The sequence below is a fragment of the Lampetra fluviatilis genome, chromosome 62, assembly GCF_964198595.1.
Source record: "Lampetra fluviatilis chromosome 62, kcLamFluv1.1, whole genome shotgun sequence".
Classification (NCBI taxonomy): Eukaryota; Metazoa; Chordata; class Hyperoartia; order Petromyzontiformes; family Petromyzontidae; genus Lampetra; species Lampetra fluviatilis.
In genome coordinates this window covers 5,235,395-5,248,504 of record NC_136336.1, presented here as the reverse complement: position 1 = coordinate 5,248,504, position 13,110 = coordinate 5,235,395, and the positions used below count along the sequence as shown (strand labels likewise).

At 54.6% G+C, this 13,110-nt stretch overlaps 1 protein-coding gene across 1 annotated transcript in view; it reads left to right on the top strand.

Annotated features, from left to right (window-relative positions):
* LOC144951397 (fibronectin-like) overlaps positions 1-13,110 on the top strand; it is a 102,039-nt gene that overhangs the window by 34,915 nt on the left and 54,014 nt on the right. Inside the window, exons 10-14 of the mRNA XM_078881636.1 lie at positions 27-203; positions 566-715; positions 1,754-1,882; positions 10,589-10,732; positions 11,395-11,516. Of these exons, the coding sequence (XP_078737762.1) occupies positions 27-203; positions 566-715; positions 1,754-1,882; positions 10,589-10,732; positions 11,395-11,516 (722 nt within the window). The remainder of the gene's footprint in view (positions 1-26; positions 204-565; positions 716-1,753; positions 1,883-10,588; positions 10,733-11,394; positions 11,517-13,110) is intronic.

Here is a 13,110-nt window from a genome sequence, read left to right as displayed (position 1 = left end):
TTTAATCCCCGCTCGTCCCCCGACAGCTGTGATCCAGACGCGCGGCGGCAACTCGCACGGAGCCCTCTGCCACTTCCCCTTCCAGTACAACCAGCGGAGCTACACGGAGTGCACCGCAGAGGGGCGGCCGGACGCCATGAAGTGGTGCAGCACGACGGAGCACTACGACGAGGATCGCAAGTTCGGATTCTGCCCCATGGAGGGTGCGTTGCCCTCACCCCCCGGCCCCCGCTCCCCCCTCGCCCTCCCACCCGATTGCCCCCTAAGCGCCAGCTGTAGCATGACCAGTGCCGGATGAAGCTAAGTGCGGGGCCTGTATAGCAAATGATGTTATAAAGGGGCCCTAAATAAAAACACATACATATTAAAACACTTGCAAAGTAAAGTAGTTGTATTTTTTCATTTGCTATACAGCCAGATAATAAGACATATCACAAACCTTAAACACCCAGCCGTCCACCCCCTCGTGCGCCGCGACGGCCTTCGTCCGTAGCCGCCCGTCGCTTGACAGCACTTGCCTCAACAGTCCCTTGAGGCTATCCGGGGGATCTTTGTCTTTGTGCAGCCCACGAGGAGGTCTGCTCGTCGCAGGGCGTGCAGTACCGCGTCGGCGACCAGTGGGACAAGCGCCATCAGATGGGGCACATGATGCGGTGCACCTGCAACGGGAACGGCCGCGGGGAATGGAACTGCATTCCCTACGCCCAGCTGCTGGGTAAGGCTGATAATCCCCTTTCGTGGTTTTTTGTTGTTTTTTTTTCCACTGGCATATTCGAGCCGAGCCGAGCTAGGTTGCAGGGCCCATCATGGTACGGGTGTTCTTTTTTTTACACGCTTTTATTTAACTCACTCTGTCTGTTGTTGTCGTCGTTGTCGTATCCTCAAATCTTGTAACTCAATTTTAACCCACTTCCCAATGTGGTATCGACTGCAAACGTCGTATACTTATGTCTAAATGATGACAATACTATATTCTATCATAAAAAATAAAAGAACATTTTTTTTAGACAATTTTTATAATTCTCACGACGTTTCGGCCACAACGCTGTCTTTCCAACAGACCTGTTCTTCACCTGAAGGCGGCTGCTTGTGTTGTGGCCGAAACGTCGTGAGAATTGTATTTTATTATGTTTACATTTTATTATTTTATTATTTCCCTTCTACGTGACTTTACGGAAAGAACCAAGAAGACTCAACGGAGTTGTCGAGGCGAGTGCTCTCGGCGAGTTAGCAGATGCGATGCCACGCCTGTCAACCCCGTGTTCTTGTACAGGGAAATTGGGTTTCCAGTTCCGTACGGCGTACAGCCGTTTCAATACGGGCAAACCTCTTTTTTGTCGTCTGTTTGTGTTTCTCCCTTGTGATGGGTCTTTGTAGGATGAACGTTGAGATTTTTAAGGAGTACGGGGTGACCAATAAGTTCTGAATTGGTCTGTAATAAGGTAGGGAACTCATCTTTTTGGTTCTTTCGGTAAAGTCACGTAGAAGGGAAGTAATAAAATAATAAAAAATAAAACATAATAAAATAATTATCACGACGTTTCGGCCACAACGCAAGCAGCCATTCTCAGATGAGAATCATTAAATGTTTTATTTTTATTATTTTATTATTTCCCTTCTACGTGACTTTACCGAAAGAACCAAGAAGATGAATCCCTGCAGTCACCAAAGCTTTAAATCGAAACTCCGTTGAGGGCTAAACCCGAACGGGGGTGGGGGCGCGGGTGTCCGGGTGATCTCTGCCGTGCGACAGATCGCTGCGTGGTGGACGAGACGGAGTACAACGTGAACCAGACGTTCTCGCGCAAGCACGCCGAGGGCCACATGATGAACTGCACCTGCTTCGGCCAGGGCCGGGGCCGCTGGGCCTGTGACCCCATCGGTAAGATCACCGCCCCCACTCCCCCCCCTCCCCACTGCCCCCTCCCCCAACCCCGCACCACGTCGGAACATCAGCGGGGTCCGATGCGCGCACCTCCTTCGCCAACTCGATTAGAGTGGTTGGCTGTTGCTCTAAATGTCCACGTGATGGCAGAGGTCGCAAACGGGTTTTGATTCCTTACCCGTACCCATACCCGGCCGCACCAGGGTCGCAAACGGGTACCCGTACCCGGCCGTACCCGTATCGGGTACCTGATTGCGACCTCTGGGATGAAGCCATGTTGCAGGCGTGGGTGGGTTGATTCTAGGAACTTGAATTGTGACTCACGGTCTACCCGTACCCGTACCCGGCCGCACCAGGGTCGCAAACGGGTACCCGTACCCGTACCCAGCCGGGTACGAGTAGCCGGGTATCGGGTAGGGTACGGGTATCGGGTACCCGGTTGCGACCTCTGCGTGATGGTGATGATGACGACGATGAAAAAGCAGTCACTTCGTTGAGCTGCTGCCAGGGTCGCTTCTGAAAAGGCGCTACGTAGCAGCTCAGTGGAGTCTTAGACCTGGTGAAATAAAAATAGTTTGTATTATTTGGGTCTTACGGTCAAGTCACGTAGATAGGTTCAAAGAAAATAACAAAAAAACCACGACGTTTCGATCGCAACACAAGCGGTCGTCATCAGGAAAAGGGGGTTAGCCTCTCAAGGAAAACTATTTATAAAGGTTTTAAACCTTTTTTTAAACTTTTATGAACAGTTTTCCTTTAGAGGCTAACCCCCTTTTCCTGATGAAAGGAAAACTGTTTATAAAGGTTTAAGAAAAGGTTTAAAACCTTTATAAATAGTTTTCCTTGAGAGGCTAACCCCCTTTTCCTGATGACGACCGCTTGTGTTGCGATCGAAACGTCGTGGTTTTTTTGTTATTTTCTTTGAACCTATCCACGTGACTTGACCGAAAGACCCAAATAATATGAAGTCCTGCAGTCACGAAAGCTTTAAGTCAAGAAATAGGTTTTAGTTTTAAAAAAATGTTAGCTCCCTCGCCTGGTATACAGGAGGTCATGGGTTCCATCCCGACCCTAACACCTGCTGCATATTTGGAGTTTGCGTGTCTCTCTCTCTCATCATTATCACGGTGGCTAGGAGATGTTGACTACCTCGCCTGGTATACAGGAGGTCGTGTATTCAATCCCGACCCTGACGCCTGCTGCATATTTGGAGTTTGCGTCTCTCTCTCTCTCATCATCATCACGGTGGCTGGGAGATGTTGACTACCTCGCCTGGTATACAGGAGGTCGTGGGTTCAAACCCGACCCTGACGCCTGCTGCATATTTGGAGTTTGCGTGTCTCTCTCTCTCTCATCATCATCATCACGGTGGCTAGGAGATGTTGACTACCTCGCCTGGTATACAGGAGGTCGTGGGTTCAATCCCGACCCTGACGCCTGCTGCATATTTGGAGTTTGCGTGTCTCTCTTCCCCCCGTTGGTCGCGTGGATTTTTCTTCGGGGTCCTCTGGCTTCTTCCCTCCACATTTAGAATCAACGTCAACACGTTCAGAGTATTCGGCTGCTTTCAATTTTTTTACACGTCCGGTGGTGCCGGCGGTTCAGGAAGACATCGGCCAGGCATCGAGGACTCGTGCGTGCCCCGGGGTTCAGGCTCTCGATGGTCAGCAGCCGTCAAGCCCGAGGCACCTGGGGGTGGGTCAGGTGGAGACACGTGAGGATCAGCCTGCGACACCTCCCTCCCCGAGTCGACGGTCACATCACACGCCCGGTCGTCACGGCACAGAACGGGGTCACACGGTGCCGCATAGGGCTTCAGTCGGGAGGGGTGCACATACCAACGGCGTTTCCCCCATTTAATCTGTATACTCTGGGGCCGTGCAACCCGCACAATTTCCACCGGTCCCCTCCAAGGTCTCAACAACTTGGGGGACGTAGCCAACGGTGCATGTGGACAATGCAGCCAGGCCTTATCGCCTGGTTTCCAATCATGCGTATGCACCCTCCGCTCATGCAATTTCTCGTTTGCAATTTGCCGCGACCGCGAATTCAACCTTGCCCCCTCCCGCGCTTCAGTCAATTTGGCGATATTAAATTTGATGTGGTCTGCCAATTTAGATTTTGCACGTGGCTGGGAAATCCCCAGTTGGACGTCCATGGCCGGATCGGCCTCCCGCCCATACATAAGAAAAAATGGGGAAAACCCTGTCGCCGCATGAGGGGCCATTCGATAGGCCGCGAGTACCCCCGGCACCTGTAAGTCCCAATCAACCTGATCGTCGCAGACCTGTTGGCACAACATAGACGTAATCGTTCTGTTCAGACGCTCAACCATCCCGTCAGTCTGCGGGTGGTAGGGGGAAGTACGCACTTTCTTTGTACCCAACAGGTCGCACACCTCGCGCAACAAAACGCTCGAAAAATTCTTCCCTTGATCCGTCAGCAAGCGTTCGGGGGCGCCCTTGTCCAACACATAACCCTGGACAAAGGCGTCCGCCACCGCCGCAGCCGACTGGTTGGCGAGCGGCCATGCCATAGGCCATCGGGTGAAGTATTCCACGCCAACCAGCAGGAACCTATTTCCCCTTGGTGTAACCGGAAAGGGCCCCAAGATGTCCAACGCTACCAATTCGTTTATACGCGAAACCTGAATGGATTGCAGCGGTGGATTAGCCGCCAATGGTGGCGGTTTCCTTTTGGCGCACTCTACGCATCCCTTAAGAATATTCGCCACGTCGTTACCCATCCCCGGCCAATAATAGTCTCGCTGGATTAGGGCGAGCGTTTTGTGAAAACCCAGATGCATGAGCCGTTCATGAGCTGCCAGAACAATCCTACCCCGCATAGCAACAGGCACCACGAGCACGTGACGCCGGGACATGTTGTCCCACCTCATCAACAGGCCCTGTCTGCACACCCAGGAACCGACCCGCGCCTCCCCTTGTTCGGGAGCGCCAACTTTCCGACGCAGCGTAAGTAGGGAGCTGTCGGACATCTGGAGGCGGCCCCACTCAATGAGGGGCAACGACAACAGCGAATCCCTCCCCGTGGGGGCGTCCTCTCCCGGGGTGTCAGTGGCGGCGAGCGCAACTCCCGGGGCGCCGGCGACCGGGGGTTTGCACCGCGCTGATCCCAACAAACATGTGCAATCCGTGCACGGCGGCAACCGCGACAAGGCGTCCGCGTTTGAGTGCCGCAACCCTTTTCGGTAAATCGTCGTGAATTGGTAGTCTTGAAGGACCTCCAACCATCGGGACAATTGGCCCGATGGCTGCGCCACACGCATAGCGTATTGTAGAGCCGCATGGTCCGTCCGGACCGTAAAATGACGGCCGTAAAGATACGGCCTGAATTGCTGTGTAAAAAACACAATGGCTAACAATTCACGACGAGTTACGCAATAGCGTTGTTCTGCGGGGGAAAGAACCCTACTACCGTAGGCGACCACCCGTTCAACCCCCCCGACCAACTGTGAGAGCACCCCCCCGATACCCGTATTGCTGGCGTCCGTGTCAAGCAAAAACGGTTGTGTGAAATCGGGGTAACACAAGGGGGGAGCCTGCACCAAAGCGTCACGGAGGGAGCAGAACGCATCCTCCTCCTCTGCCCCCCAGTGAAACCTCACACCCTTAGCCGTCAAAGCGTGCAGGGGCTTGGCTATGGTGGCAAATTGCTTGACAAAACGACGGTAATAGGAGGCAAAACCAATGAAACTACGAACCTCCGTGACCGAGGTTGGCGTTGGCCATGAGCTGACGCAATGCGTCTTAGCAGGGTCCGTCGAGATCCCTGAACGACTCACGATATGGCCCAAATACCTGACAGATTCCCGAAGCAAAAAACATTTAGCCGGTTTAAATTTTAGCTTAGCGGAACGCATCCTGAGGAACACCGCTCTCAGTCGCTGGAGGTGCTCCTCGAAAGTCCGACTAAAGACGATAATATCGTCAAGATAAATCAAACAGGTATCCCATTGGAGGCCTGACAAAACCAATTCCATGAGTCTCTGGAACGTGGCGGGGGCGGAATGTAAGCCCATGGGCAAACGGTTGAATTCAAAAAGGCCCCCAGGTGTGCGGAAAGCAGTTTTAGGTTTAGACTCGTTATCGAGTGGCAATTGCCAAAATCCAGAAAGCAGATCGAGTGTGGAAAAAAACTGCGCTCCCGCCAAGGCATCCAGCGACTCATCCATCCTGGGGAGCGGATACGCATCCGCCATCGAGATTTTGTTTAAGCGGCGGAAATCGACACAAAACCGCAAGGACCCGTCCTGTTTCTTTACTAGGACAATAGGAGCACCCCACGGACTAGAAGAGGGCGAAATGATATCGGCCGCCAACATATCATTAACCGCCGATTGCACATGTTCCTTCTCGGCCGGGCTGAGCCGGAAAGGATTCTGACGAATAGGGGCCGCGTCCCCTGTAGCTATGTGGTGGCGCAACAGGTCAGTGCAGCCGATATCGTACTTATGTTTGCTGAACACGTCAGCAAACTCAATGAGCAAACCCCTCAATGCTCCCAATTGCACCCCGGACAAGTTAGCAGAACCCGCACACAGCGAGTCCAACCACTCAGTCCCCTCATCACTTTGAGGATGCGACTCGACAGTAAAATCTGCTTGAGCCACGAGCCGTTCCTCAACGGGCAGCGGCGCGGCGTGAGCCAGCACCGTTCCTTGCGCAATTACGGCCGGCCGCGACCCCGTATTCAGGACCATTACGAACGGCTCACTGTCCCCTCTCACCATGGTTTGAGCAACCGCTAAGTCGAGGCCCTTACTGGCTCTGTTTGACGGCCCCAACAGCACCCCCTGTGCCTCCGCACCCACCTCGAGTGGCTTCCTGAACCGAAGGGGTACTAACATTTGCGATCCCGGGGGTACCCGTACAATGTGAGTCGCCAGCGCCTGCACCGTCGCACAAACCGTGCGCACTTTGATAGGGCTCGACAAGAAGGCAACCCGCCGACCTGACGGAAGCTCTATGCAGGCCTGATCAATAAGAATTTTGATGGGCATTTTTGACAAAAAGTCCGTACCTAGCAAACAGGGAACGGCCAGCGATGATGATACAAAAATAGGGCCCGCTAATTTAATGTCCCCAATGCAAATAGTCGCCCGAATCTGGCCGATGATCCCCAGGGATCCCCCATTCGCCGCATAAAATGGCACGTCTACCGGCAGAAGGGGTCTACTTTGGACGGGAAGGATGTTATAAATAAAGTCCGAGATGATGGTGGCCGACGCACCCGTGTCAACAAGCACCCGGACCTCAACCCCGTCAATGAACCCCGTTACCACGGACGACCCGGCTGACGCAGCCACGATCCTGTGGGCCAATTCGGACCACTCGACTGCTTGCGGGCCGCGTACGGACCCCCCCCGCCGAATTGAACCCCCGGCACCCAGCCGCGAACCCCCCACCGCGAAGCGGCGACCCGAATGTGCCGTGTTTGTGGACCGAACGTGTGAGGTGCCGCGACTTGCCGGGTTTTGTTGGGATGACTTGTGGCCCTGGTCGTCGTCCCGACGTGGTCCTGCGGTGCGCGGACGCGGGGCCCGGCACCCGGCTGCGACGTGACCCCGAAGGCCGCAGTTGTAGCAGACGACGGACGTCGTAGGTTTCGGTTGCTCCAGCTTGCGGGGCGAACGTGTGGGCGAACGACCTCCCGTTCTCCACTCCCCCGGACACGGTGCAGCGAAGGCCCGCTCCTGCACCGCAGCTGGCTGAGGTTCGGCGATCGTGGCGGCCAGTGCCGCATTCCCCGGCCATTTGCAGACGACCCCCGGCTTGCGTTTGAGGACCTCGTACGCGTGAATGCTCGTGGCGATCGCCAGGGAGCAGATCTCCATCTCGTCTGCCACGTTGATGGGGACCCCCAACTCGTGGGCCAACACCAGCAGCTGCTCCGTCACCATGGCGTCCTTCCCCTCCTTATCCATGCGGGGAAAAGCCGCGTCCGCCAAGGCGAGCAGTGCCGTGCGGTAGGCTAGCGTCGTTTCCCCAGCCACCTTCCGCCGATCGTAGAACTGGTGGCGGCACGTGGAGGGCGGCCCGAACACCTTCGCCATCAGGTGTAGTGCGGCCTGGAGCGTAGAGCGGGACGACCTTGCAGCAGATGTGAAGGCTGCAAGCGCGTCGTCGTCAAGCATCGCTGGCAACGCACGCAGGGCAGTGGTGTCGGACCACCCCGACATCTCCTGATGAGCGAGGAACCTTCGTTGGAAGGCTCCCCAGTCGCCCCCATCCGCCTTGAACGCCGACAGCGCGGGCAATCTTTGCTGGAGGACCCGATCGTCGTCGACGTCGGAGAGATTTTCCCGCGCTCCGCTGGAGTTGTGTAAAATGTCGGCTCGGTTGTCAGGCGCAAAATGGAGGGCTCCGGCGCGCGCCGATGACGTGGGCTGCGCTGCGCGGAGGTGTCCGGCCACGTGGCGTCCGTCTTTCCCGCCAATCGGTGGCGGCCCCCCAAAAACGGCGGCAACTTCCAGGCTTTTGGCGCGAAGCGCCCTTTGGCGGGAATCCTCCACCGTCGCTTCCTCCACGACCCCCGCAGCCGTTTTTCCGCTCGCCAGAACGGAGATGTCGGCCAAGACAGCGGCGGCGGCGAGTAGCAACTCCGCCAAGCGGGCGTGCGCGTCCTGGAGGCCGGTGTCGGAGGCAAGCGGAGCGTCGGCCATCACCGCGAAGTGCTGCATCGGCGGCAACTCCTCGTCCTCTACTCCCGAGGTCGGTGTCCCCGGTACGCAGTCGTCATCCCGACCTCGCTCATGGGTACGGGTAGTCTTCCTTGTGTCCATACTTCTTGAAGACAGGTTTACTTCTGACGCCAGTTGTAATGTAGTAACTCCACGGGAGACGACTTCACGGGTAACACACTCTTTATTTTATCAAACTTGGTTACAGGTGACTAACACCTACTTTGTATCTCGGGTGACAAACACCCACTTCGCTACTTGGCGACTAACGCCCACTGAGTTACTCGGATGACCAACATCCACTTAGTACTCGGGTGACAAACACCCACTTAGCTACTTGGCGACTAACGCCCACTGAGTTACTCGGATGACCAACATCCACTTAGTACTCGGGTGACAAACACCCACTTAGCTACTTGGCGACTAACGCCCACTGAGCTACTCGGATGACCCACATCCTCTTAGCTACTTGGCGACTAACGCCACTGAGCTACTCGGATGACCAACATCCACTTAGTACTCGGGTGACAAACACCCACTTAGCTACTTGGCGACTAACGCCCACTGAACTACTCGGATGACCAACATCCACTTAGCTACTCGGCGACTAACGCCACTGAGCTACTCGGATGACCAACATCCACTTAGCTACTCGGCGACTAACGCCACTGAGCTACTCGGCTTCACTAGGTCTTCAGCTCCGTCTTCGGGTCTTCAACTGGGTAACTCTCCCCGAGTGCTCTCGCGCGTCCCCCTTTATACCCCACCTGCGGACGTCGCTGCGAGCACCCACTTATTCGACCAATCGCCGGGTGCTGGCCACGATCCTCTTTTCCCACATCTCATCGTGCCTCACCACTCACTCCGCGCCGCCTCGTCATCTGTCACTCCCGGCGCGCGCGTCCACACCACGCCCACAACGCGTGCCCAACCCCGCACCCCGCGCCGCCCCGTGATCCATCACTGTCACAGTCGGCGCACGTCAATACCACCACTACACATGCAAGCCAAAAATAACGGAACCTTGCAGTAATCCACTGCAGACGCTTTTCATGGAGGGTTAAGCGAGAACGGGCAAGGGTTACGTTTTCTTGGTTCTTTCAGTAAAGTCACGTAGAAGGGAAGTAATAAAATAATAAAAATAAAACATAATAAAATAATTCTCACGACGTTTCGGCCACAACGCAAGCAGCCGTCCTCAGGTGAAGACCAGGTCTGTCGGGGAGACAGACGCTGCTTGCGTTGTGGCCGAAACGTCGTGAGAATTATTTTATTGTGTTTTATTTTTATTATTTTATTACTTCCCTTCTACGTGACTTTACCGAAAGAACCAAGAAGATGAATCCCTGCAGTCACGAAAGCTTTAAATCGAAATTTAAGGGTTACGTTGTTCAGCCGTAGTTCGCTCGACGCAACATTGCCGGACATCCTTCGAAGGGACTGCAATCCAAAATGCGTACAAAGCACGTGGTGTCAGGCGGGCATGTGCGTTGGACTTCTTTGAGGTCCCGTGCGTAGCCAACCCCTGCTCATGGGAGGTGCCGGAGAAAGAACAAACAACAAACTAACACTCAAATTTCGATTTAAAGCTTTCGTGACTGCAGGGATTCATCTTCTTGGTTCTTTCGGTAAAAAATAATAATAAAAATAAAACATAATAAAATACAATTCTCACTGTGAGAATCGTATTTTATTATTTTTAATTTTTATTATTTTATTATTTCCCTTCCACGTGACTTTACCGAAAGAACCAAGAAGATGAAACTAACACTCAAGAAGCAAAACCCATGCTCCGGTCCCCACAAGGAGAAGGGAGTACAGAACAAACATGTGGACCCCCAACCCCCCAAGGCGTTTCGTCTCTACGGGATCGAGCGTTTCCCCCTCGCACGTGCGTGGCTTATTCACCGCCCACCCACCCACCCCGCCCCGGTTTCCACCTACGTGTAAACACTCATCGCTTGGCCGATGACGATTGCGTTTCTCTCCCGGCGGTCGTGCAGACCAGTGCCAAGACCTGGAGCTGATGCAGTTTTACCAGATCGGAGAGACGTGGAACAAGCTGTACAAGGGCACGGCGTACATCTGTGGCTGCTACGGCAACTCCGTGGGCGAGTGGAACTGCCGCCCTCAAACCACAGAGATCGGTATGGATCGTGTTTTCTACTCGGTTTTTACTCCCCGAGTCTGTACACCCGTGTTAATCAATACATTTAGCTACCAATATTAGTACACCTGTGTTGATCAATACATTTAGCTGCCCAGATCAGTTGTACAACTGTGTTGATCAATACATTTAACTGCCCAGATCAGTTATATATCTGTGTTGATCAATACATTTAGCTGCCCAGATCAGTACACCTGTGTTGATCAATACATTTAGCTGCCTAGATCAGTTGTATACCTGTGTTGATCAATGCATTTGACTGCCCAGATCAGTACACCTGTGTTGATCAATACATTTAGCTGCCCAGATCAGTTGTATAACTGTGTTGATCAATACATTTAACTGTCCAGATCAGTATACCTGTGTTGATCAATACATTTAGCTGCCCAGATCAGTTGTACAACTGTGTTGATCAATGCATTTAGCTGCCCAGATCAGTTATATATCTGTGTTCATCAATACATTTAACTGTCCAGATCAGTTGTACACCTGTGTTGATCAATACGTTGATTTACTGCGATAAGTAACGAATGCGTCGAACGAGTCGCCACTCTCTGCGCCGGCCTTCATAGGAGCTCCTCGCTAACGGCACTTGCCCCAACAGTCTGCTGAGGCTACGCTCGGGGATCTTTGTCTTTGCAGCCTCCAACAACCCCGTGCAGGTCACCATCAAAGAGGACAACAAACACCGGCATTCCCAGCAGCTGCAGTGGACCAATACGCAAGGACGCCCCGTCAACTGGTACTTCCTCAAATGGCGCCTGGTAAGTGCGGAGAGTGAGAGATACGGTGGTGGCGGAGGAGATGCTCCCCCCCACTCCACTCGGGAGGCATCCGCATCTCTAATCTCACTCTACTCCCCTCCACGCACTCTCCTGCCTCTCCCCTCTCATCTCACTCTACTCCCCTCCACGCACTCTCCTGCCTCTCCCCTCCCATCTCACTCTACTCCCCTCCACGCACTCTCCTGCCTCTCCCCTCCCATCTCACTCTACTCCCCTCCACGCACTCTCCTACCTCTCCCCTCCCATCTCACTCTACTCCCCTCCACGCACTCTCCTACCTCTCCCCTCCCATCTCACTCTACTCCCCTCCACGCACTCTCCTACCTCTCCCCTCCCATCTCACTCTACTCCCCTCCACGCACTCTCCTACCTCTCCCCTCTCATCTCACTCTACTCCCCTCCACACACTCTCCTACCTCTCCCCTCCCATCTCACTCTACTCCCCTCCACACACTCTCCCGCCTCTCCCCTCCCATTTCACTCTACTCCCCTCCACGCACTCTCCTGCCTCTCTCCTCCCATCTCACTCTACTCCCCTCCACACACTCTCCTGCCTCTCCACTCTCATCTCACTCTACTCCCCTCCACGCACTCTCCTGCCTCTCCCCTCCCATTTCACTCTACTCCCCTCCACGCACTCTCCTGCCTCTCTCCTCCCATCTCACTCTACTCCCCTCCACGCACTCTCCTGCCTCTCCACTCTCATCTCACTCTACTCCCCTCCACACACTCTCCCGCCTCTCCCCTCTCATTTCACTCTACTCCCCTCCACACACTCTCCTACCTCTCCCCTCCCATCTCACTCTACTCCCCTCCACACACTCTCCCGCCTCTCCCCTCCCATTTCACTCTACTCCCCTCCACGCACTCTCCTGCCTCTCTTCTCCCAGCTCACTCTACTCCCCTCCACGAACTCTCCTACCTCTCCCCTCTTATCTCACTCCACTCCCCTCCACGCACTCTCCTACCTCTCCCCTCTTATCTCACTCTACTCCCCTCCACGCACTCTCCTACCTCTCCCCTCTTATCTCACTTTACTCCCCTCCACGCACTCTCCTACCTCTCCCCTCCCATCTCACTCTACTCCCCTCCACGCACTCTCCTACCTCTCCCCTCTCATCTCACTCTACTCCCCTCCACGCTCTCTCCTACCTCTCCCCTCTCATCTCACTCCACTCCCCTCCACGCACTCTCCTGCCTCTCTCCTCCCAGCTCACTCTACTCCCCTCCACGAACTCTCCTACCTCTCCCCTCCCATCTCACTCTACTCCCCTCCACGCACTCTCCTGCCTCTCCACTCTCATCTCACTCTACTCCCCTCCACGCACTCTCCTGCCTCTCCCCTCCCATTTCACTCTACTCCCCTCCACGCACTCTCCTGCCTCTCTCCTCCCATCTCACTCTACTCCCCTCCACACACTCTCCCGCCTCTCCCCTCCCATTTCACTCTACTCCCCTCCACGCACTCTCCTGCCTCTCTCCTCCCATCTCACTCTACTCCCCTCCACGCACTCTCCTGCCTCTCCACTCTCATCTCACTCTACTCCCCTCCACACACTCTCCCGCCTCTCCC